Source organism: Rhinopithecus roxellana, chromosome 7 (genome assembly GCF_007565055.1).
Source record: "Rhinopithecus roxellana isolate Shanxi Qingling chromosome 7, ASM756505v1, whole genome shotgun sequence".
Classification (NCBI taxonomy): Eukaryota; Metazoa; Chordata; class Mammalia; order Primates; family Cercopithecidae; genus Rhinopithecus; species Rhinopithecus roxellana.
The window spans coordinates 3,671,968-3,698,435 of NC_044555.1; the positions used below are offsets into that span (position 1 = coordinate 3,671,968).

Genomic DNA, 26,468 nt, shown 5'->3' on the forward strand with positions numbered 1-26,468 from the left:
AAATTCTCTCAAGGTCACATAACAAGTAAGCAATAACGAAGGCTCTTAAAAGTAGAAGTTGGGGGGCAGAAGAGTGTAGGTCAGAATGATGTCATGTGAGAAAGACTCAATTTGCCCTTGTCTGCTTTGAAGTTGAAAGGCGGCCATGAGCCAATGAATGTGGTCAGCCTCGAGAAGCTAGAAAAGCCATAGATTCTCCTCTTCAGCCTCCAAAACGAAGGCAGCCCTACTGATATGTTAATGTTAGTGCAATGAGATCTGTTTTAAACATCTGAACTACAGAACTATAAAATAATGAATATGCGCTGTTCAGGGCCACTAGGTTTGTAGTTGTTGCATCAAAAATTGAAAGCTAATACACAGACACATGATTAGTTATCAGGATGGGATAATTTAAAAGAAGTATGTTTTTGTTTCTGTGGCCATCAACTATTCACAGTAGTGTTTTGAGACAGAGTCTTGCGCTGTCACCCAGACTGGAGTGCAGCGGCCAATCTCAGCTCACTGCAACCTCTGCCTCCTGACTGCAAGTGATTCTCATGTCTCAGCTTCACAAGTAGCTGGGATTTCAGGTGTGCGCCACCACACCCAAATACTTTTTGTGTTTTCAGTAGAGACAGGGTTTCGCCATGTTGGCCAGGCTGGTCTCAAACTCCTAGCCTCCAGTGATCTGCCTGCCTCCGCCTCCCAAAGTGCCGGGATTACAGGCATGACCCACTGCACCCAGCTCTCTGTATTTTTTTTTTTTTAAGTGTTACAATGCAGGTAGCCTTACACTTTTACTGTCGTTTGAACCTACTGTAATCAGCAACACCTCCAAACACACACACATGCACGCACCACTGAAATTGTTCTTATTAAAGTGGATATAAACTAGAGTGAGCACGTAACTTATTGGTCTAAATGGGCAAGTTTTAAGAGTGAATAGTAATTCCATTGTAGTAACTGCTATATATTAGGATTTCCCAGATATCTTACACTACTGATGTTTTGCTAAATTCACCGAATAATTTTCAATCATCAAGTTATTTGAACTAACCAGCAATATTGAATGTAGTTAGACATCTTCCTTTCCCCGAAAACACTTTCTTCTGAATTCCAGAATACCACATCCATCTTTTCCTTTCTTTTCAGCTTTTTCTCTCCCCTTTCTAGCCACCCTTTTCAGCCCCTTTGCTGATGCCTCATCATATATATATCTAGAGACCTCTTATCTGTCTATACATTTTTCCTTGGTAATCTTATCCTGGCCAATGGATTTAAATACTATCAATGTATTGACTTCTAAATTATTATCCTCAACTCTGATCTTAGATCTCCTTTCTTTACATCCATTCATAGCCTCATAGGCACTTCAAGATTAATATGTTTAAAACTGAAATCCTAATGTTCAACTCCCAAACCTGTTCCTTCTACAGTCTCACCCATCTTGGTTTGTGGCAACTCTATTTGGCCAGTTGCTTAAGAAAGAAACCTCACAATAATCCTCGGTTTCTCTAATTATTTCCTAAGTCACATCTACTGCATCAGGAGGCAAACGACTTTGATGAAATATTGGCCTCCAATTCTGCTACCAGATATGCTGTGCTAGAGATTATGAAACAGAAAAGCTCACATGTAAAATTAAAATGCTCATATCATACATTTATTTTTATTATTTATTTTTGAGACAGAGTTTCACTCTTGTTGCCCAGGATATAATGCAATGGCACGATATCAACTCACTGCAACCTCCACCTTCCGGGTTCAAGTGATTCTCCTGCCTCAGCCTCCCAAATAGGTGGGATTACAGGCATGCACCACCACACCCAGCTAATTTTGTATTTTTAGTAGAGATGGGGTTTTACCATGTTGGTTCAATTGGTCTCGAACTCTGACCTCAGGTGATCCACCCACCTTGGTTTCCCAAAGTGCTGGGAGTATAGGCGTCCGCCACCACACACGGCCCTACCATTTATTAAATGAGTTAAAAACATATGGCAAGAGGAAAGAGATCCGGAGGATAATAAAATTAGAATAAATTCAGACACAGATTGTTTTGTATGTTTATGTGTCACTTGGTCCAATAACAGTACCTGGCACATAGTAGGTGATTAAAAAACAAGTGCTAAATAATCAAATGTATGAATACTGCTCTATGTGTGAGTAACCCAATATACAAGAATCACAGCAGAGAAAGTGCAGTGTCACCCTAGTATAATGAGGATGGGCATGGAGTTGGATAAATGTAAATTTGAATTCAGGTTCTGTCACTTACTAATTAGGCCTAGAAATATAAATTAAGTTGGCCTATTTAAAACAGAGACAAAAGCACTCCGAGCTAAGGGAAGCATAAAAGCTAATATGGAAAATTTTGGGGCACCTGCGTAGGATAACAAGTGACTTAATTTGGTTGAAGAAAACATGAAATACATGTGTAATGAGCATAAAAGCATAAATTATTAATATATCATAAATCTTTTTGAGGCAGTTTAGCAGAGTAGCCCTGTTATATGGGCAAAATTAAGTGGGAAAAAATTGTGAATATTATTAGGACTGTGAATAACATAAAAAAATGGACAAGAAACTAATAAATTTCACTTGGAGACATAGTAGGTTTGAGATATTAGTGGATATCAAGGTATAGATACACAACACAGAGTTGAAAATGAATTGGAAATGTGACTATAACTCAAGAAAGATTGGGAGTGGTGAAGACAGAGATACAATGATCATATGCATACAGATTGAATACAGATTGCATACAGATTGAGGCCAGGAGATTAAATCATTAATTATTAAATTACGTTAAGAGAACAAGTACACAGATAAGAAGGCCAATTGCACAAATATACATATGTAACAAACCTGCACATTATGCACACATACCCTAGAACTTAAAGTATAATAAAATAAAAGAAAAAAAAAAAAAAGAAGGCCAAGACATCTCCTATGAGATTCATAAGCTAAGGAAGTTGGAAGAGCAGAAAAGGCCAGATAATCAAAGACACAGAATAGTCAGAGAGGAAGAACCTGCTGAGTGTAGAGGCTGAGAAAAATGTTTCTTCAGTGGTAGAAAGTTAGGAGAGCTGAATAAAAGCCATTTGGCTCTGTGACTAAGAATACTTATTTGTTGAATAAATAAATGAACAGTTAAAGCAGAGTGATGTGTTTGGGGAGTGGGGGCATGCACATTTTTCCCATAGGGCACAGTCACCCGCATGGCTCTCTCTTATAGAGGACTTTATTTTTCTCTGTAGACCACACTTTAATAAAACTTTCTGATGGCATCAGATCCAGCCTGTCTTTACTTCATTCGAAGTAGAGCAGGTACAACCTATAGCGGCAGTGTAAGCTCAGTCCTTTTGACACTTTTGAAATTAACGTTCTTAGTGTGAATAAAGGCATACACTTATCAAAGCTAACTACATGTAACATCATCTTCTGATATGCTTCTTTAGTAACAGTCAGAATATATCATTCCTCCTCTCTTGTGATTTGTGCTGTGTCTTTTCCAAAGGATAAACATTATACTGATTTGAATGCCTTATTTTAAATAAAACAGGTAAGTGAATTTGTTGATTTATCTGTAATTTATGACATATAATGTATTCGGTAATATTTACACAAAGGTAGAATGAGCAGAGTCTAGCAAGATGTAAGTCCATTTGTAATTACTTCATTAAGGAGTCATACCTGAGCAATGCCTTAATGAGGTGGTGATGAGGTGAAAATGTGCTACCAGAATAGGCATTGCAGAAAACCTAGAAAAGGCAGCTCAGTAAAGTGATGAGAGGGGGGGAAAAAAAACCCTCTATCTTTGCTTGGTGTATGCTCCTTAATTTTAGGAGGTGGCACTTATTCCTTAAGTCTTGGTGATTTCAATGGGGGCAATGGTATAAATAGAGTCTAGAGAGTCGATGGAGATTCAAGAGGTCCAGAATGAGAGGGAGTGAGAAGAGAGCTTTCCAAGTAAGCTAGCCAAGGATGGAGGTCGTAACTATTTCAGAGTTTAGAATTTTTAGTTAATGCATCAATTAACTGCCAAATAAATTACTAATTAAATGCATACCACTATCTTAAAAAATCGAATCTCCAAAAATGTACACATTTTTTACCAATACGATCAGGTCTATCATTTTTAAACTCTCATTCATAGCGTAGTTTTGATAAAAATCACATCTTCTAGCACGTTTCAAATTGGCTCTGCTGAGCAAAATCAATCGTTTTTGTTAAAAAGTAATTCTTGCAAATCTAGCAATCTTAGCGCATCTCATTCCCACACTGTAATCTCTACAAGGCTATTTCTTGTATGTTGGATTCCATACAATATTGCAAGAGTGGAAAACTCCACTGAGAGGCTTCATCATATAGAAAGGACGAAACATTGCCTGGAATATGACCTGCTTTGAGTGTGATTTTTTCTTATAAATACTACAGAGCCTGCTATACACAAGTTTAAATTAGCAAAATCAAAGGAGAGCATATGAAGAAGCATGCAGTTGCATTTTTCTTACACAGTATATTTTAGAATGAATATAAAAAATAATTCACTTGCAGTATATGTATTTTCTTTATGTATATCTAGAAAAATCTCCCCAAATAGTGTAATTAGCAATTTTCACAGATTTGCCCACACTTTCTGAAGTTACATATATAAACCTTTTAATGAGCCTCATGTTTTTTATAACTATTAGTAGCCTTTGTCAAAGAGAACCTTAGAAGTTATTACACAATGAAAGTAGAAATCATTATTATGGGAATTCATATTTATGAAGAATCATCATATAGTAAACCTAGAGAAGTCTCAATAACAAAGTAGAATCATATGAGGGAATCAGTAAAACTGGGAAAAATCAAAACAGCTCTTCACGGGGAGATAAAAAGCACTGAAAAATTCAAGCAAGTAAAAGCAGTGTTAGATTATCTTGGAAGCAGATCTCTGGTTTGTACAACAGACAGTAAATGTTGACAGACCTGTGAAGGAAATGGACTCCGTGTAGGGTCAGCGGTGGTGACATAAGCAGCCTGTGTGTAGGCATAGCTCTTGAATCGAGGCTTAGGGGAAGAAGTTTTCTCATAGCCCTGTGCTAGACTGACTGTGATCTGCAGAGAAGGGTTTGGGGGAGTGGATAGAGAGGAGGAGGAAAAACCATAAGTAACCCGAAAGGACTACTTTCCAACATGGTAGAAAACAGAACATTAAATGGAAACGGTGAGATTCAATGTTTAATACTAAACATATATAAATGATATTAGAAACTGGTATACTCCCAGAATTATGGCACTTAATGTCATGTTGGAGAGTAAATGATCTGGGAAGATATGAGCACGCTATTTAACCATGGGGATTCCATAGTAACACAACTCCAACATTGATATGGGATGGTACTCTTCAACCTGGCAAAAACAGGCATCCAAGAGCAATTTTCTCTAAATCCAAAGTAACTAAAACCAGAATTCATCAGGTCCATACCCTGGAAAGGACTAAAGATTTCATAAGCTAATATAGAGCTAGCTCAGTAAAGTGAGAGAGTTTGGCCTAAAAGCTTTCCACACATTCCAACAGAAATGTTGCTAAAGGTTTCTTCACTATTGCTTGTGCCTGAGAAAGCACAGGAAAACATCCAAACTACCCACGGTTCAGAGAAAGAACAAGCCAATGTCAAGGAAGAACCCCAGTGAATTCTATACAGTTATATAATGAAGAATTTCATCATGTTTTTCTTTAATGTTTATTTGAAATATTTTAAACCACTTTTCTATTTTCAAAGTTGTTATCCTGAATAATGAAAATCTGATTTTGCACATCATATTGCCATAAAGCATTTTTAATGATTAAAACAGTATTTCCCTTTAATCTTTCTCTAGCTCTTTGTTCTAGTTGATGAAGATTTTAGAGTTTAATATGTACATAAGTTTGCCTTTCATTTCATTGTGTGTTATACAATGGAAATGTAATATATTATGTTCTATATTCCTATGATATGGTACATATCAATAGCATTTTTTAAATATGTTTGAGTCCAAGTGATCTCATTGTTCAGTTCCCACCTATGAGTGAGAACATGCGGTGTTTGGTTTTCTCTTCTTGTGATAGTTTGTTAAGAATGATGGTTTCCAGCTGCATCCATGTCCCTACAAAGGATGCAAACTCATCCTTTTATATGGCTGCATAGTATTCCATGGTGTATATGTGCCACATTTTCTTAATCCAGTCTGTCACAGATGGACATTTGGGTTGATTCCAAGTCTTTGCTATTGTGAATAGTGCCGCAATAAACATACGTGTGCATGTGTCTTTGTAGTAGAATAATTTATAATCCTTTGGGTATATACCCAGTAGTGGGATGGCTGGGTCATATGGTACATCTAGTTCTAGATGCTTGAGGAATGGCCATACTGTTTTCCATAATGGTTGAACTAGTTTACAATCCCACCAACAGTGTAAAAGTGTTCCTATTTCTCCACATCCTCTCCAACAACTGTTGTTTCCTGACTTCTTAATGATTGCCATTCTAACTGGTGTGAGATGGTATCTCATTGTGGTTTTGATTTGCATTTCTCTGATGGCGAGGGAACATCACACACTGGGGCCTATCATGGGGATGGGGGAGGAGGGAGGGATTGCACTGGGGAGTTATACATGATATAAATGATGAATTGATGGGTGCTGACGAGTTGATGGGTGCAGCACACCAACATGGCATAAGTATACATATGTAACAAACCTACACGTTATGCACATGTACCCTAGAACTTAAAGTATAATAAATAAATAAATAAATAAATAAATAAATATCAATATTCACACACACACACACACACACAAAAATAAATATGTTTGAAAAGAATATTGTATTCAATGAAGCAAAACTGAAAAGGTTTACATAGTCTGTCTTCTGTATATATACATACATTAGGCTTTGTACATATACATGTATGTATACATATATATTCGTTTTATATATATATATGTGTGCACACAATACCTAAAAATGCGTATAAAATAGAAAACATCTTGAATATTACCTGTCCTTTGGACACTTTACCTGTTGGGAATAGTGCATTTGATGATGTAATTGAAAATGTTCTTCTTTAGTCACTTTAGGTGGCCTTGGCAACATTTCCACTTCCTGGATGGCTTCAATGCTCACTTGTTGAGGCAAAACTTGGAAGAGTGATGTGATGTACATTAAGATGGACTTCTTATCTGGATAGGTGGTAGCAACATCTGTAAGCACATAAACACTACACGTCAATTCTTGGTTTCTATATTTGAGACTCTGAAAGGATAATGAACAAATCAATGTTACAGGAAGATGATAGATTAATGAACACTTAGTTGGCCATGAATGTCCTCCAGAGACGAATTAGAACATGATAATCAGGCCTAAAATGTCTTTCCAATTTGGCAGACTAATGAGATGAGCAGTAAAGTTAATTTCTTTTCCTTGTTCATATGAAAACTTTATTCTATATTACTTTTTCCTAAGTCATATTGCCAGGCTAGCCCATCTAACAGAGTAGCTTTCATTAGGTAAGAAACAAAAATAAAAGATTACATTTTCCTTTCCATGGAAAGTTATATTAACATGTCAATTCAAATGGTGCAGTGGTAATTAAACAATTACACAAAATGGCTTAATGCTTTGGTTCTCAGTAAAGAAACCTTATACCTTTTAATTGAATGCTGCTGATATTAAAGTATGCAGAGAGCTAAATATGTCTCTGTGCTGAAATGAGTCATGTATCCACAATATAAACAGAAAAATACCATATAATGATTTTTAATATTCCTTGTATATTAAAAATATTTGCTTACATTATGGCCCATCTGATAAAGTAGAATGTCGTTTTCCTTCCCAGACATTAGAGATAAATGTAAAAGTCCTACACATTAAGTTGATCTGACTTCACGTCCTTTGCCACATCCAGAGGGTGAATGAAATCCAGCATTTAAAGTCAATAATAATTTGTAATAACACATATAAAGTGGCAGCTCCTTCAAAAGATTCATTTGCTACTTGGCATTACAATTTAGTTACTGCACTCATTCCAGTGAACCAAGATGTAAAGTAACCCTTTATGTGAAGTGTGTCATTAATACTAGAAAGTGTTAAAACGTAAGTTCATCCTTTAAAAAGAAGGAAATTTTGTCATTGAGGCAACATTTGTAAATCTGGAGGATATTAAGTGAAATAAGCCAGGCACAGAAAGACAAGTACCACATGATCTCACTTACACATGGAATCTAAAAAGTTGAATTCATAAAAGTAGACAGTAGAATGGTGTTTACCAGGGGCTGTGGGGTAGGGATTGGGAAGATGTTGGTCAAAGTCACAACATTTCAGTTAGATAGGAAAAATAAGTTCAAGAGATCTATTGTACAACCTAATTAATAATAATGTATTGTATTCCTAAAAATTGCTGTGAGGATATTAAGTGTACCCACCATGAAACATGATAAGCATATGAAGTAATGCATGTATTAATTAGTTCAATTTAGCCACTCCGGAATGTATACATATTTCAAAACATGTTATACATGATAAATGTATGCAATTTTAGTTTTTTAATAATTAATCAATATAAAAATCAAAGATAAAAGATAAACATAAATCCTGGCAGGAGGTCAAGGCAACGTGGTAATGCATTTTCCTTGCCATACATTTATCTTAACTACTAGTAAGAGATCTGTATTCAATTTGTATATTCTAATCAGGTGTTCTGACTATAAGTGAAAAAGCCAACAGTAAAGTCTCAAGTCCATTAGCACAAAGGGAGGTTGAACAAGTGACTTCAACAATTCTTTTGCAAGTATCAGAACCATGATCAATCAGAACAACTATTTTTAAAAAGAGTTACAGGAGAGGGAAAAATTAATGTTCCTTGGTCCACTTCTATCCATAGAATAATATAGTGCTTCTCAATTTTTAATGTACATATGAATCACCTGGGGATCTTTTAAAACTACAGAATCTGATTCAGCAGATCAGCGGTAGACCGTGTAGCTCTGCATTTGCAATAATCTCCCAAGTGATGCTGAAACTGCTAGCCTGCTACTTTGTGAATAAGGGCCAAAAACATTACTTATAAGCAGACTGTTACATCATCTCCCATTTTATTGTTTTATTCATTTATTCAAATGATATTTATTGGACATTTCAATGCACAAGCCTGAGAGGTACAAAGTTATACAACACATATGCTCAACTTATTATACTTTAATTAGCCAACAAATGGTCAAAGTAATTTTTACAAGTACTTTTTAAAGAAGAACTAATAATATTTTGTGCATGAACACTGCCTTCCTTAATCATCTTACTAACTTAGCTTTGGAATTCTGAAGCCTACAAATCTCCAATTCATTTGGTAATTGTTTTACAAAATATTTGACCAACTGTTTCTTATATGGTGAATACTATACTTCACCGTATCTTGAAATTCTAGAAAACTTTCTTCCTTCTCACTAGTAACTAGTCAGCTTTACCTGTGATTAACATAACTTAGAGCTCTTTCATTTTTAGTATATTAAATAAAACCATGATGTGAGAAAACAAATTAAAAAGGGTTGACCTTGTGCCTATTCACTGCTGTGTTATAGGCATATGCATGTATGTTTGGCCTCAAATATATGCCATGAGAAAAAGTGAAAAATGGCGAAAAAATGGCCAAGCATTTTTATTGCCCCCAGAAATCTCGAACATTGTAATAAATCTTATTTACATAAAACATGTGGACTGAAAGCAACTATTCATGGCACTCATTACAAAAAATATGTACTTATTTAACCAAACTATTGACATTTTGCCCCAAACTATTACTATCACACTTCTGAGATTATGTGGAATTCAAAACTGCCAGGAGGTAGAAATCCGTATTTTTTAAGAAAGGAATTTAGGTCTTCTAAAATATTTTGAATTTCGTCAACATACATTTTCAAGAAATCTATTATATTCAAAATATTTTAATGGATTATCCAGGAGATTTAAAAGAGAGAAAATTCATGAATTCTGCTTCCAATTTGGAATAAGAAAATAAATAATAAAAGTACAAAGTAATTGCATTGCTGAACAGAATTTAAAATGTGTTCCTCTAATTGGCACAACCAGTTCTTTAACATGTTCAGATTTTTAAAATCATATAATATTGGAGGATCAAGCAATTCTCTTTGAATAGGAAACTGAATTAATTATGCATAGGATTTCAATAGCCGGAAATGAGGGAATGGGGAAGAGTATTCCGGGCAGTGGGAGTATCTTGAGTAAAGACGCAGAGGTAGGGACACATTAGCCATGTCTTGGGAACAGTGGCTTTGTGTATCGTAGCCAGTGAGAGGAGAGTAGAGAAAACTAAGATGAAACTGGTAGATGGTACGTAGAAAACTGAGGGAATATCAATAGCAAACTAGAAAATTCAGCCTTCATTCAATAGGTTGGAGAGTAAACACTTTTCGACAAGAGGGTGACATCAAAATTTTATTAAAGTAAATTCTTTAAGTACAGAATGGATTGCTGGAGAAAAACTTGAGAGAAATAAGAGGCTAGGACCATAATCCAGATAAAAAGTGCTCGAGATCTAAGGTAGAACTGTGTATGGGGGAAATGAAAACAAGGCAATGTATGACAAAAATTCTAAGATCCAAAATGACTTCATTCAGTTTTCAAATCATTTACTCCACAGTTTTTGGAAATGCCTATATACAAAGTTATGTGCTACAGCCTGAGGATATAAAGATTAATAAACTAAGAATAAAACAAAGAAGGAAGAGGATGAAGGAGGAAGCTGATCGTTCTGCAGTCATGGTAACAAGTAGACACCAACAAGTTTCAATCTACCCTATTTATTCATTTAACAATTAGTTGCCTCCGTGATTGTTACCATGCTTCCCCCAGTCAACCAGCAGCAAATGTTCCCTTCTGAAAGTCTGCCAGAGTGGATTCACTTCAATGAACATAATTCTGAATTCAAACTAATTAAATATCGTCTCACCTGAAATACCATGCTTCTAAAGCTATCATCATCCTATTCCCAATTTGAAATTTTCTTAGATTGCTGGCCCTCTGATTCCCTCCAAAAGCTAAGAATACGCTGCTTTCCGAGACTGTGGTTGACCAGCAGCGTTCCCTCTAAGTAAGATGTTACGAAGCTCAAATCCAATGTTTAGAAAACCTGTAAAGTTTGTTAAACCTTAATACTATTGCTGTATTGCATTTTTGTCATTTTTGTCATATTTTTGATGTTTCTATTATTAACACAAAAACAAACCTAGTTGTAGACCATTTGTATACTATTAACAGGAAGTCAGAAGACTTAGAAGGAAAAAGCAATCATCACTTAATCCATATTTGCTAAGTGATTGTTATGCACTATACAATATGCTTAGACTATGCTAGATTATGAGTATACAGCAGATGAGTCACCCCGTAATTATAAGCATTACTTTTTATGGGAAATCAAAATGAATTTTATGACTTGGGGGTAATCCTCATTTATGATGACTGCACTAAGGCCAATTCCTGGCACTCTGCAATCACCTAAGTATTTGTTAAGAAACTGAATACAGATAACAGTTAAAGTCATAGAAATTGGTAAGAATTATGTAAGACAGTGACTAAAAGAAATGGTATGATAATGAGTACTATGAAGAATTTGAGGAGTATGAAAATGATAGAATGTAATTTATACTTTTTATTACAAGACATTAAGATTGTATGAAATGAGAGAAATGGCTGAATCCCCAAAATAAGAACTACAATTATATGAAAGTAATTTTGCACTAAGACTCTACTATATAAAATGTTCATTGACACTGGATTTTAATAATTGCTTGTCCAATCTTTGAAGCCGTCTCAGAATGGAAATGGTGAGAACTCATAATACTGCTAGAGATTTTACTTTCTGAACAGTAACACCGTTTCTGATGAGTGTTTCATATTTGAAGCTACTATGGAACAAATAAATCATTTAGTGAAATTTGATCATTTTTCAAATAAAGAAGTTGAACCTCATGGTGGTTAGAAGGCAAGTTCAAAAACTAGTCAAAATCGGATGAGAACCCAGTCACTGCACTACACTGCCATGGTACCTTTAACCTCATTCTCTCACATTCTGTCTCAGTGTATTTGAAGACCAAGTATCTGAAAGTCATTATTCAAATAGTTACCTTGTAAGTAATGTGGTTCAATTACCAAACATGATCTCTATTTAGTAGTAGTGATTTACATTTCTAATAAGTGATGTATAACAAGACTAAATATACATAAAAATGAACCATCGAAATGCAAATTAGAGATGTGGGGTTTTAACTACGTTCCCTTGCCTAAAAAATTTGCAAAGAATTACAAAAGAATGATAATCTATGCTGCAGAGCTTTCAATGATTTGGCCAAACATCTACTTAGCTTGAAGAGTATCAGTTGTTTCTAACCTTATGAAAAATATTTTGGGAGTGTCTATCAAAACCTTAAAAAAAATCATATACTATGACCCATTAATTTTCCCTTAGGGTCCTGCCACAAGGAAATTATCAGAAATTTAAATAAAGATATATGTAAATATAATATAAAATTTAAACAGTATTTATAACACAAAAAGAAATATTTATCATACAAAAGAGGAAAAAGACCAATCCAAATAGCTTAATAGGTAGGGACTTAGGGAATAATTGAATATATAACTGTGTAAGAATATTACAAAGCCAGTCAAAATGTTCCTTTTGAAGGCTATTTGACAATATGTTAAAGTCAATACCTTACAGTGTAACATCAAAAGAGCAGGATTTACAATTTATGTAGAACAATTTTAGGAAAATACCTGGGAAAAAATACTTCAAGGTATCAGTAAAGTGGATGTGCTTGAGGGATTGAAAATAATTCCCTTTTAAAATTTTATTCTCTCTATATTTTCCAAACTCTTTATTCAACACATACTAATTTTGTAATAAATATATTCTATGTTATAATAAAAGTATCTGCAAAGATCAAAAAATAAACAATAAAAGCAAAGTTGCACAAAGTTTGCTTTCAACATGCCCTCACCCCAAAAAAGTCAATGTGAGTAAGTTTGATGAAAGCAGTGCCTTCAACAAAACTAATCTCGGGCAGTCAATCTCAGGAAAGTCCGATTAGCTAGGTGCCGAGTGTAACCTTGAAACACTGCTGGGAAATCTAAAGAAGAGGCTCCACTGTCTAAATTTCAGGCCAAGTTTCTGCCAAGGGACAGGCAGGAATTGAAATACTCAATCATAATGCACAGCATGTGTAATTGAAAGCAAGCAAGATTTTCAAAGATAGCAGGAATAAATGTGCACTCACAAAGCTTTAGTTGGTCGGTGTTTTAAGAGTTTTATTAAACAACAACAAATGTGTGAGGATGTCATTTAGAAATCATGATGAGCCTAACTGGATACCCTTGATTTCTTTCTCTTGCCTGATTGCCCTAGCCAGAACTTCCAACACTATGTTGAATAGGAGTGGTGAGAGAGGGCATCCCTGTCTTGTGCCAGTTTTCAAAGGGAATTTTTCCAGTTTTTGCCCATTCAGTATGATATTAGCTGTGGGTTTGTCATAAATGGCTCTTATTATTTTGAGATACGTTCCATCAATACCGAATTTATTGAGCGTTTTTAGCATGAAGGGCTGTTGAATTTTGTCAAAAGCCTTTTCTGCATCTATTGAGACAATCATGTGGTTCTTGTCTTTGGTTCTGTTTATATGCTGGATTACGTTTATTGATTTGCGAATGTTGAACCAGCCTTGCATCCCAGGGATGAAGCCCACTTGATCATGGTGGATAAGCTTTTTGACGTGCTGCTGAATCCGGTTTGCCAGTATTTTATTGAGAATTTTTGCATCAATGTTCATCAGGGATATTGGTCTAAAATTCTCTTTTTTTGTTGTGTCTCTGCCAGGCTTTGGTATCAGGATGATGTTGGCCTCATAAAATGAGTTCGGGAGGATTCCCTCTTTTTCTATTGATTGGAATAGTTTCAGAAGGAATGGTACCAGCTCCTCCTTGTACCTCTGGTAGAATTCAGCTGTGAATCCATCTGGTCCTGGACTTTTTTTGGTGGGTAGGCTATTAATTGTTGCCTCAATTTCAGAGCCTGCTATTGGTCTATTCAGGGATTCAACTTCTTCCTGGTTTAGCCTTGGGAGAGTGTAAGTGTCCAGGAAATTATCCATTTCTTCTAGATTTTCTAGTTGATTTGCGTAGAGGCGTTTATAGTATTCTCTGATGGTAGTTTGTATTTCCTTGGGGTCAGTGGTGATATCCCCTTTATCATTTTTTATTGCATCTATTTGATTCCTCTCTCTTTTCTTCCAGAATCTACAAAGAACTCAAACAAATATACGAGAAAAAAACAAACAACCCCATCAAAAAGTGGGGAAAGGATATGAACAGACATTTCTCAAAAGAAGATATTCATACAGCCAACAGACACATGAAAAAATGCTCATCGTCACTCGCCATCAGAGAAATGCAAATCAAAACCACAATGAGATACCATCTCACACCAGTTAGAATGGCAATCATTAAGAAGTCAGGAAACAACAGGTGTTGGAGAGGATGTGGAGAAATAGGAACACTTTTACACTGTTGGTGGGATTGTAAACTAGTTCAACCATTATGGAAAACAGTATGGCAATTCCTCAAGGATCTAGAACTAGATGTACCATATGACCCAGCCATCCCACTACTGGGTATATACCCAAAGGATTATAAATTATTCTACTACAAAGACACATGCACACGTATGTTTATTGCGGCACTATTCACAATAGCAAAGACTTGGAATCAACCCAAATGTCCATCTGTGACAGACTGGATTAAGAAAATGTGGCACATATACACCATGGAATATTATGCAGCCATAAAAAAGGATGAATTTGCGTCCTTTGTAGGGACATGGATGCAGCTGGAAACCATCATTCTTAGCAAACTATCACAAGAACAGAAAACCAAACACCGCATGTTCTCACTCATAGGTGGGAACTGAACAATGAGATCACTTGGACTCGGGAAGGGGAACATCACGCACTGGGGCCTATCATGGGGAGGGGGGAGGGGGGAGGAGGGAGGGATTGCATTGGGGAGTTATACATGATATAAATGATGAATTGATGGGTGCTGACGAGTTGATGGGTGCAGCACACCAACATGGCATAAGTATACATATGTAACAAACCTGCACGTTATGCATATGTACCCTAGAACTTAAAGTATAATAAAAAAAAAAAAAAAAAAAAAGAAATCATGATGAGCATAAATCTCCCCACAGAGCTTGTATTAGGAAACAGAAACAAATAAATACATTCACTGAGAAAAGGAAAGGCGAAACTGGAAAGACGACACTTATGGTCATAAACTAGGCATAGTCAGAATGCCCAAAATATGAAAATAGAATGGCATATATGTTGGCACAAGCAAAACCTATGGTTGTAAACAATAACCTAATTCATGGATGTGATATTCTAAAAGGACATAGTGCTGGAAGTAAAGTGGATTATTTTTTGACGTTTGCAAATGAAGAGATTTATGTTATAATGTCATCTGATACCTAAATGCTGGAGCTTATAAGTTGTAGACCATATCGTAGCAATGGACTAATTCATTAAAGCATGATACTGTTATTTTCAGTATTTTGTATTTTACATTCAGCACTGTATTGTACATAATTTTCTTCTTACAAGTCACTATATACAATGGATATACATTTTAATTAAAATTTGCACAACTCCTCCCATGTTAAATTTTTTAACATTCTGCAAAATATGTTTTGCCTTAGCTAAATTAAGTACTCCTTAACTAATCCATTTTTAGCACTTCATTCACTGATACAAGCAGTTGCTTTTATCATTTAGTAACAATGCTTCTCATTAAGACTGTAAAATATCATAATGAAAATAATTTGCATTGATGAAGATGATTGAATTTCATAAGATTAATAATGATAAAAAGTAATGGCCTATATTTATCCATGAGAAACACAAAACAATTTTATCTTTTGAATATTCAATTATGCTTTTCAACATGCTTATGGTGTTAACTAGCAGAAAACTATCACCATCTTGTCACAAGTGGAAAACAGTGGCTCAGGCTGGGCACTTTGGCTCATGCTTGTAATCCCAGCAATTTGGGAGGTCGAGGCAAGTGGATCGCCTGAGGTTAGGAATTCTACACCAGCCTAGCCAACAGGGTGAAACGCCCTCTCTACTAAAAATGTAAAAGTTAGCCTGGCGTGCTGACACATGCCTGTAATCCCAGCTAATTCCAGCTATTCAGGAGAGAATCGCTTGAACCCGGGAGGAGGAGGTTACAGCGAGTTGAGATCAGGCCACTGCCCTCCACCCTGGGCGAGAGAGGGAGATTCCATTTCAAAAAAAAAAAAAATTATAAAAAGAAAGAAAAAACAAAACAGTGACTCAAAATGCATAATACTTACCTAGAGCATAACAGAGAAAAAAGAAAAATCAGATGCTTTCAGAAGACTGATGCAGTGAAAACTATTTGAGCTTTCTGTTAAGCAATAAATCCTAAACCTACCAATACAAACAGAACTTATGTAGCCAATCCAGTAAGTAATGGTACCTGGAAGTATTCATAGTGATTGTAAAATCTACAGCTGGGCACAGTGGCTCGCGCCTGTAATCCCAGCACTTTCGGAGGCTGAGGTGGGCGGACCACCTGAGGTCAGGAGTTCAGATACAACCCTGGCCAAGATGGTGAAACCCCGTCTCTATTAAAAACACAAAAATCAGCTGGGTATGGTGGTGGATGCCTGTAATCCCAGCTACTCGGGAGGCTGAGGCAGGAGAATTGCTTGAACCAGGAAAGCAGAGAAGATGGTGGACCGAGATAGTGCCACTGCACTCCAGCCTGGGCAACAGAGCAAGACTTGGTCTCGGAGGTGGGGAGAATAAAATACTCCATCAACATTTATTGAGTTACTACTTTGTGCCAGGCTGTATTTTAGTCTTTAATAATACAATGGTAAATAAATTAGCCCAGAGATACATTCTCATGAAAAAATGACTCTAATGGGAAAGGAAGTTATGAATAAATAATTTCAAAATTCTCAGTTTCCCATTTGCCACTGTAGCCCTGCTTCATTGAATTGCCTTCTGTAAAAGCCCTCTTCGCTAAGATAGTTTTGGGAATTAAATCAGAATGGAAGCTCTGCAGTGTTAATATCAAATATCCTGAGAGTGCCTCAGAACAAATGCACAGAAGCTGGTGGGGAAAAGTCAGTTAAATGAAAATCCATAACCAATCCTGACTTTAGAAATTTTAAATAAGACGTCTGTTAAGTTGAAAAGGTTTTCAAATACCAAATTTCTATGCCCCTAATCAACAGGAAAAGTTCTGTCTTTAAATTTTCAATTTCCAAATACAGGAAATTTTCACAATTGTGTCTTTTGTCAAAACTGTCCTAAGTTTATATATGTTGAAATATATTTTACTTAAAAAAATACATCCTTGACTATTTAAATCCTTAGAACAGGGCCGGGTGCAGTGGCTCAAGCCTGTAATCCCAGCACTTTGGGAGGCCGAGACGGGCGGATCACGAGGTCAGGAGATCCAGACCATCCTGGCTAACGCGGTGAAACCCCTTCTCTACTAAAAAATACAAAAAACTAGCCGGGCGAGGTGGCAAGCTCCTGTAGTCCCAGCTACTGGGGAGGCTGAGGCAGGAGAATGGCGTAAATCCAGGAGGTGGAGCTTGCAGGGAGTTGAGATCCGGCCAATGCACTCCAGTCTGGGCGACTGAGCAAGGCTCCGTCTCAAAAAATAAAAAAATTTTCAAAAATAAAATAAAATAAATAAATAAATAAATAAATAAATCCTTAGAACCAATTTTTGGTATGTATCTTCTAAAACCAGGAGAGAAGACACTAACTTGACCTAACAAATGGAAGCTACTCAGTCAGCATGGGAGACTACAGATAGAAAAACATTTGTACTTTCTTACAATTCTCTCGACATGCCTGTTGTGGGAAGAACTACTAGGGTTTGCATTTGAGATGAAAGTATTTTGACTCAGTGACATTTAACTCTGCTTCCCTGATTGTCACCTGCGGTTTTCATGCTTTGCTTTTCACCTAACCAAATTGACTTTTTCTTTCCTCTGGGGCTAGAAAAAGTATAGTCAGTTTCAGAAGTAGCTCCACCCCTTATCTTCCTCGCTAACATAGTCTGTTTGTGAACCTTAATTGTCTACAGTGTTAGAAACTATACTTGATACACAGTGAGATGGGAATAAAGATGTTTATTTCATGTGACACAAATTTAATTGGTTATTATTCTTTCTGGTATGTTTTGGGATTTGAAAATATGCCTGATGATATAAGGGCAGTCTTTGAGCAAATTACTCAGCGATGACTAATTTAATGCAGACACTGTACAAAATGATCAGTTTTTTTTTTTAAACAAATATGATAAAAATGGACCCACTACATATAAAAGAGCTTAGCCTGTTGAAGCAAAAATACCTTGATCAAATCATGATCCTACCACTAATAGGTAAGGGATTGTGATAAAATTCACTAATTTCCCTTTGTCCCAGTTTTTATCTATAAAATCAGTCATATTACTATCTTGCAAATAATTAGGGATGATGCTAACAGAGAAAATGAATGCAAAGTAAATGCTCAATATCTATGATCTATTATTTGTCATGATTTGTTTCCAACTGGCACGCAATTGTAATTTATGGGTTTGCTTGCATTCATGCCTTCATCAAATATTTGTGGAATACCTACCATGTGTCAGACATGACACCAGTTCACCAGGGAATTAATCACTTTTTATAATTAGAAAAGCTCCATTTCCTAATTCCTAAGGAAGAAACCAGTGGACCACTGGACAAACCAGATGGCATACAACACTGATGTGACTCTCTCAGCACAAAACATTTATGTGGGATGGTGTCATGGTGGCACCATATGTCATATGCAACATCAGAATAAGGGATTCAGTGTTTAGCTGAACACCATCACACACAAACTTCACCAATTGACAAGATAATTGATGGCAAATTAAGTTTTAACTGATCCAAAGTTTTCAGTAGTATTCTAAGTGAAAACCGAAACAGTGGCCAAACATCATGCATTTGTGTATCTTTTAAGTGCTAATGGAGGCATGGTGATGAAACACACACAATAAAGAAGTAGCAAACTATAACGCATTTTCAAATTACAGAGATACATTCTGCTTTTGACAGTACTTACGAAATTTTATTTGAGTTTGGAGTTTCTGGCTTCCACCATTAAATACAATAATATGCATGGATGACAAACAGCTTCCAATGTGAAAAAAATGCAATTTAGAAATTTGCAGAAGATAATTGTTTGGACGAACGGAGGCAAGATGGCGCAGTTCCGGGTTCTTCACCGTCAGCTTTCCTGCCCCGGGAAAGACACAGGTCGACTGCGCAGGTGCAACCCGACCTCCGACGGAGAAAAACCGGAACCCGCCTAGCCACGCCTACCGCCCGGCCCCGACCCGCCTATGTCCCGCCCACTGCCCGCCCACTCCCAGGCCCAGGACATAAAAGCCGCTCCCAGCGGGCGCGCTGCACGCACTTCCTCAGCCCTCACTCCGGTCGGGACTGTAGGAACTCCGCCGGAGAGCTCCACCGGGTGACTCCCCCGGCCTCCCCTGCCAGAGACCTACGGACCTCACCCCTCCCCCACACCTTCTTTCCTGAAGCTGGGGGACCAAAAAATAAATGTGCAGTTTTGCTCCTAGCCTTGCCTACTCGCTGGTCATTTAATACTCGCCCTGGTTTCCTAGAAAGCAAATCAGCTTCCTGGAAAGCAAATCAATAATCACATGTGAAGCAATGATGGAGAAAGCACAAGTCAAAAAGAGAATAAGCATCAAAAAGCATATAACACAAATCTGATGATGATAAGGGATAACTTTTATAAAAGAGAAGGTAATCAACGATGGTAAGAATGCATAAGACATAGCTGAGACTGATTTTCATTAAAATGTGTATACTATATTTTTTGAATATTGAATAGAATTTGATGTATGTGTTAAAAGATACCACCTTCCATGTCCTATAAAGTACATCATCACCCAATCCTTCACACTTTGCTAAAAGCACTCTAATGTCATCCCTCTTTCTCTTTCACACATTGTTCTTGTTTTGTTTGTGCATCTCAAATACCAAAGGCCATTTTACACCTCTTGATCTTAACACTTGCTGCTCTTTTACCTAAAATACTGTCTCGTTTTGCATTTTTGATTCATTCTCACCCATTAGGTCTTAACTCATATGGCACCTCTTCAGAGATGCATTTGCTATCCCATTTTAAGAAGCCCACCCCCTTTCCCTTTATTTTACATTGATTTCCTTTACATTGCTTGTCACAAACTGTCATTATGTTTATTATTTATATTACTATAAGAATATAAAAACCACAAGGGCAGGAACTTCCTTTAGCTTGTTTTACCAATGACTGAGAAGTAGTAAGTACTCAATATTTGTTAAATCAGTAAATGAATGAAGAGATAACCTTCTGGGAATAAAGGTTCATTTTCATGGTCTGCACCCCATGAATGTAGAGTACGACACATGTTGAAAATTGAGCACTGGCTGAAGGGACAGAAAGCACGTAGCAAGGAACAGGAGCAGGCTGCATTTTTCTCCCTACAAAATTATGCAAAGGAGATTCAGTTTGGTATAGAATTAGTTTTCATCAAGCATCAATTATATACAAGAACTTTTATTATGTTTTTTCCATTTAAACTTCACCACTCTCTTGTGAGTTAAGAATACAGCCCAAGGTCATACAACCAATAAGTGACAGTCTGATTAAAGTGGAAAAAAAATAGACTCCTTGGTTTGCATCCCAGTTCTTTCATTTTGTGACCTTGGATAAGGTTAAGCATAATGTACCTCAGCTTCCTATTGTATTGCAAAAGTTTCTTATTGATCACATTCCCAAAAATAAGACTTGATTTGAAGAACATCTCATGCTTTAGAAACTGTATCAGATTACTTTTTAAGTGATAGGGAAAGAAGCATTAATTTCTAAATTAGAGAGCATTAGCAGGTTAATCAAGAAGCCTATGAGGGATGATGACAACGTTGGTACATTTTAAATTCAGATTGAAAATACTCAAGCTAATACTCAAGACACAGGAAAACGAATGTTTTATTCATTGTTCCAAACTTTGGCATATACACTATAAAAATCACACCGTGCTTTACAAAAATATATTTTCAAAAATAATATTGACTGATATCTACAGAAAAAAATAAAATGTATTCAAGTGCTCTCAGACTCAGGATAGGAAAAGCAGACTCCTTAAAACTTTGGAAGCATAGCTTCCAAAAATTTTGTGCTAAGTGTCTGCATACCTGGAGATTTGAAAGATTCAAGTGTGTGAATTCCTTGTCATCTCACTAAAACTATGAGTCAGTGGTGGGTAGGATTCTACTAAATACTTTTAGCTGTAAAAAATGCTTTTTAAGCTCAGATATATGAGAAAGGGATTCAAGAAAGAAACAAAAACCTAGGATGGTACACACACATTTAAAAACAATATGATCACTAATATATAACTATAGTATGCATGCAAACATTACATATTTGGAAAGCAACTCCCTTTGACTAGATATTGGTAACATCAAAGACTAAACAGAGAAAAGGAAAGGCTTTGCATAGAACCTTACTTCTATTTTATTTACTGAATGTTCCTTTTATCTATTTGCAATTTTAAAATTTCTTCTTTCCTTTTCTCAGTGGCTGGATGAAGGTTAAAACTGATATGCTAAATACTACATAACTCAGTTTCTGGACATAACTTCCAGTTCTTCTTGACTCTGATATTTCAGCTTCTCTCAAATACCTCTCCCTCAGGTAGAGGTCTACTAGCAGGGGCCTGTCTTTCCTAACGACTGGAAACCCCGGGGATTGGTATAACTATCTCAATTACTAAATCCTATGAAGCCAGACTCATTATCATAGCTCCTGTCCCTATATGGGCTCTGATCTTGGATTGACCAGATGGGTCATTTCCAGTCTTATCTTAATGGGAACGTGCCCCTTGATGAGGAAAACTTTCCCTCAGAGAAAACACATCACACATTGACGGTTTTGGCCCCAAGAGTTCATCCGTTACTTGTCTTTGAGGTTTTAATTTTATAAGTCTGGATTTAATCTCTCACTTTTGAACATTTTATTACAAAAGCCACATATACTTATTGTAGTGGAAAATTAAAATAGTACAGACGCATAGAAAGTTAACAGTGCAAGTACCTCATGTCTCCACAACACCACAGTCCCATTAACTACAACTAATATTTGTCACCAGATGCTATGACATCCATACATCCATGCATCTATCCATTCAGCCATTCTACTAGCCATCCATTTATCACACTCATCTACCTATCGAATGAGTTTAAACAACATATACACCGTCTATGCATCTACTTTCTTATATACTTTCATAAGATGTGCTCAATTAGTAAAGATTCAAAATTTAGCTCTACCACTCACTGGTTTTATAATTTGGATGAGAAACTTAATTTCTTCATTTTTTCATATCCTCATTGGTAAAATGAGGCAAAGGCTTTTCAAAGAAGATAAATGCAAGTAAGGTATTTAGAGCAACGCCTGGCAAAAAGTACGTTTTCAGCAAATTCGGAGTTTAAAATGTGTATACACACGTATACATACAATTTGAACTTCAAAATTGATTTCAGTAATACACACATTCATTTATCCATTTATTTATTCTGTAACTATTTGTTGGAATAAGTCAAGGATTATGCCAGACACTGCAGTTATAATAGTGGGCAAAAATAAAAACAAACACAGACAAACTTGGACCCTGATTTTATGGTGCCTATAATCCAATAGTAGAGATATATCTGCCTCACACTCCATAGCACGAAAAATACTGGAGCGACTGTATACAACACTGCAATGAACATCTTTATACATGTGTCATAGATACGGGTATTACTATATATCTAATACTTAAATGTGAAACCTCAGGATCAAATATATGTAAAATTCCATACTTTGAAAGATAATGCCAAACTGTCTGATTAAAATATTACAAGTTGTGTTTCCACCAAAAGAAACACAGGGCCTATTTACATGAACCCTCATAATAAGAGGATATTTTTACTGTGCATTAGTTCAGCTTAATTTTATTTTGATGGGCTATTTCTCACTTTCCCAAGTGAATGTCCTGACCATAATATGTAGCCACTTCAAAAATATACGTTGTATATTCATTGTAGGAGTGTGATCATACTGAGGTTATTAATTTTTTATTAGTAGTATCATTCTGCAGTCCATCATAAGTTTTATTACTGTTTAATGGTGTCGTTCACCATGGAAAATATTTTAAGTTTGTGTTGGTAAATTTGTCGGTATTTTACAAACTCTAGGTTTTATATCACCTTAATATTATTGCGATATCCTTCTACATTTTAATAAAGTATTTAAAATGTTCATTCACATTAAATCATTATCTGAACGTTATCTTAGTATTTGTTGTACCTTGGGTTTCCACAGTTGAAGGTTTTATTAGCTAACCTATTCTGTCTCTAGAGACATGAAATGTCACCCTAATTGTGTACTAAATTTACCTAAATAAAAAGGAATGTTGTCAAAATATCTATTCCACACCATTAAACTATTTCTCTACGTCATACTATGTTAACTACGTTATAAAATCTACTAGAGCAGACCACCTATTTAAAAAATAATTTCTTGACTGTACTCATACAACTACATTTAAACAAATTTTATAATTATCTAGAAAACTGAATCTCTCTTCCCATTCATGTGATTTATGTTCAGTGTGCTCACCCTCATTCATTTCCACCCTTTCTTCTCTGCTTATTCTCTAAGTGGCTGACCCTTTCACACTGCACCTCCTGTGATCATTTCCTGGCTACATTCCAGTTGCATTAAGCCAGTAGGAAGTACCAGCTGGAGATTTAATGACAAGGAAAAGAGAAAGCTGGGGAAATTTCTCTATTATTTCCCTGCTTCAAAGCTACATAATGTAGTATCTGAGTCCTACCAACAACTACATTCCCTCCATTGGTGCAGCTTTCACTGGACTCTGTTCCCCCTTTCCTTTCAGCCCTGGGGATAGTAACTACTTCCTACTCGATTACTCCTCTCTAGATTATTTATTTATTTATTTATTTATTTATTTATTTATTTATTTATTTATTTTCTTATACTTTAAGTTCTAGGGTACATGTGCATAACGTGCAGGTTTGTTACAGATGTATACTTGTGCCATGTAGGTGTGCTGCACCCATCAACTCGTCAACACCCATCAATTCGTCCTTTATATCATGTATAACTCCCCAGTGCAATCCCTCCCCCCTCCCCCCTTCCCATGATAGGCCCCAGTGTGTGATGTTCCCCTTCCCGAGTCCAAGTGATCTCATTGTTCAGTTCCCACCTATGAGTGAGAACATGCGGTGTTTGGTTTTCTCTTCTTGTGATAGTTTGCTAAGAATGATGGTTTCCAGCTGCATCCATGTCCCTACAAAGGACGCAAACTCATCCTTTTTTATGGCTGCATAGTATTCCACGGTATATATGTGCCACATTTTCTTAATCCAGTCTGTCACAGATGGACATTTGGGTTGATTCCAAGTCTTTGCTATTGTGAATAGTGCCACAATAAACATGCGTGTGCATGTGTCTTTAGAGCAGCATGATTTATAATCTTTTGGGTATATACCCAGTAGTGGGATGGCTGGGTCATATGGTACATCTAGTTCTAGATCCTTGAGGAATCGCCATACTGTTTTCCATAACGGTTGAACTAGTTTACAATCCCACCAACAGTGTAAAAGTGTTCCTATTTCTCCACATCCTCTCCAGCACCTGTTGTTTCCTGACTTTTTAATGATTGCCATTCTAACTGGTGTGAGATGGTATCTCATTGTGGTTTTGATTTGCATTTCTCTGATGGCGAGTGATGATGAGCATTTTTTCATGTGTCTGTTGGCTGTATGAATGTCTTCTTTTGAGAAAGGTCTGTTCATATCCTTTGCCCACTTTTTGATGGGGTTGTTTTTTTCTTGTAAATTTGTTTGAGTTCTTTGTAGATTCTGGATATTAGCCCTTTGTCAGATGAGTAGATTGCAAAAATTTTCTCCCATTCTGTAGGTTGCCTGTTCACTCTGATAGTAGTTTATTTTGCTGTGCAGAAGCTCTTTAGTTTAATGAGATCCCATTTGTCAATTTTGGCTTTTGCTGCTGTTGCTTTTGGTGTTTTAGACATGAAGTCCTTGCCCATGCCTATGTCCTGAATGGTACTACCTAGATTTTCTTCTAGGGTTTTTATGGTATTAGGTCTAACATTTAAGTCTCTAATCCATCTTGAATTAATCTTCGTATAAGGAGTAAAGAAAGGATCCAGTTTCAGCTTTCTACTTATGGCTAGCCAATTTTCCCAGCACCATTTATTAAATAGGGAATCCTTTCCCCATTTCTTGTTTCTCTCACGTTTGTCAAAGATCAGATGGCTGTAGATGTGTGGTATTATTTCTGAGGACTCTGTTCTGTTCCATTGGTCTATAGCTCTGTTTTGGTACCAGTACCATGCTGTTTTGGTTACTGTAGCCTTGTAGTATAGTTTGAAGTCAGGTAGCGTGATGCCTCCAGCTTTGTTCTTATGACTTAGGATTGTCTTGGCAATGGGGGATCTTTTTTGGTTCCATATGAACTTTAAAGCAGTTTTTTCCAATTCTGTGAAGAAACTCATTGGTAGCTTGATGGGGATGGCATTGAATCTATAAATAACCTTGGGCAGTATGGCCATTTTCACAATATTGATTCTTCCTATCCATGGGCATGGTATGTTCTTCCATTTGTTTGTGTCCTCTTTGATTTCACTGAGCAGTGGTTTGTAGTTCTCCTTGAAGAGGTCCTTTACATCCCTTGTAAGCTGGATTCCTAGGTATTTTATTCTCTTTGAAACAATTGTGAATGGAAGTTCATTCATGATTTGGCTCTCTGTCTGTTACTGGTGTATAAGAATGCTTGTGAATTTTTGCACATTAATTTTGTTTCCTGAGACTTTGCTGAAGTTGCTTATCAGCTTAAGGAGATTTTGGGCTGAGACCATGGGGTTTTCTAAATATACAATCATGTCATCTGCAAACAGGGACAATTTGAATTCTTTTCCTAACTGGATACCCTTGATTTCTTTCTCTTGCCTGATTGCCCTAGCCAGAACTTCCAACACTATGTTGAATAGGAGTGGTGAGAGAGGGCATCCCTGTCTTGTGCCAGTTTTCAAAGGGAATTTTTCCAGTTTTTGCCCATTCAGTATGATATTGGCTGTGGGTTTCTCATAAATAGCTCTTATTATTTTGAGGTACATTCCATCAATACCGAATTTATTGAGCGTTTTTAGCATGAAGGGCTGTTGAATTTTGTCAAAAGCCTTTTCTGCATCTATTGAGATAATCATGTGGTT

General features: G+C 36.4%; 1 protein-coding gene across 3 annotated transcripts in view; it reads right to left on the reverse strand.

Annotated features, from left to right (window-relative positions):
- Positions 1–26,468, reverse strand: part of DMD (dystrophin) — a 2,245,117-nt gene that overhangs the window by 1,702,149 nt on the left and 516,500 nt on the right. For 2 of the 3 annotated variants that reach the window (XM_030933724.1, XM_030933725.1), the window contains exons 8-9: positions 7,032–7,213; positions 4,957–5,085 (exon numbers count right to left, since the gene is read on the reverse strand). In XM_030933724.1, coding sequence (XP_030789584.1) covers positions 4,957–5,085; positions 7,032–7,213 — 311 coding nt within the window. The remainder of the gene's footprint in view (positions 1–4,956; positions 5,086–7,031; positions 7,214–26,468) is intronic. The other variant, XM_030933726.1, reaches the window with a different exon arrangement.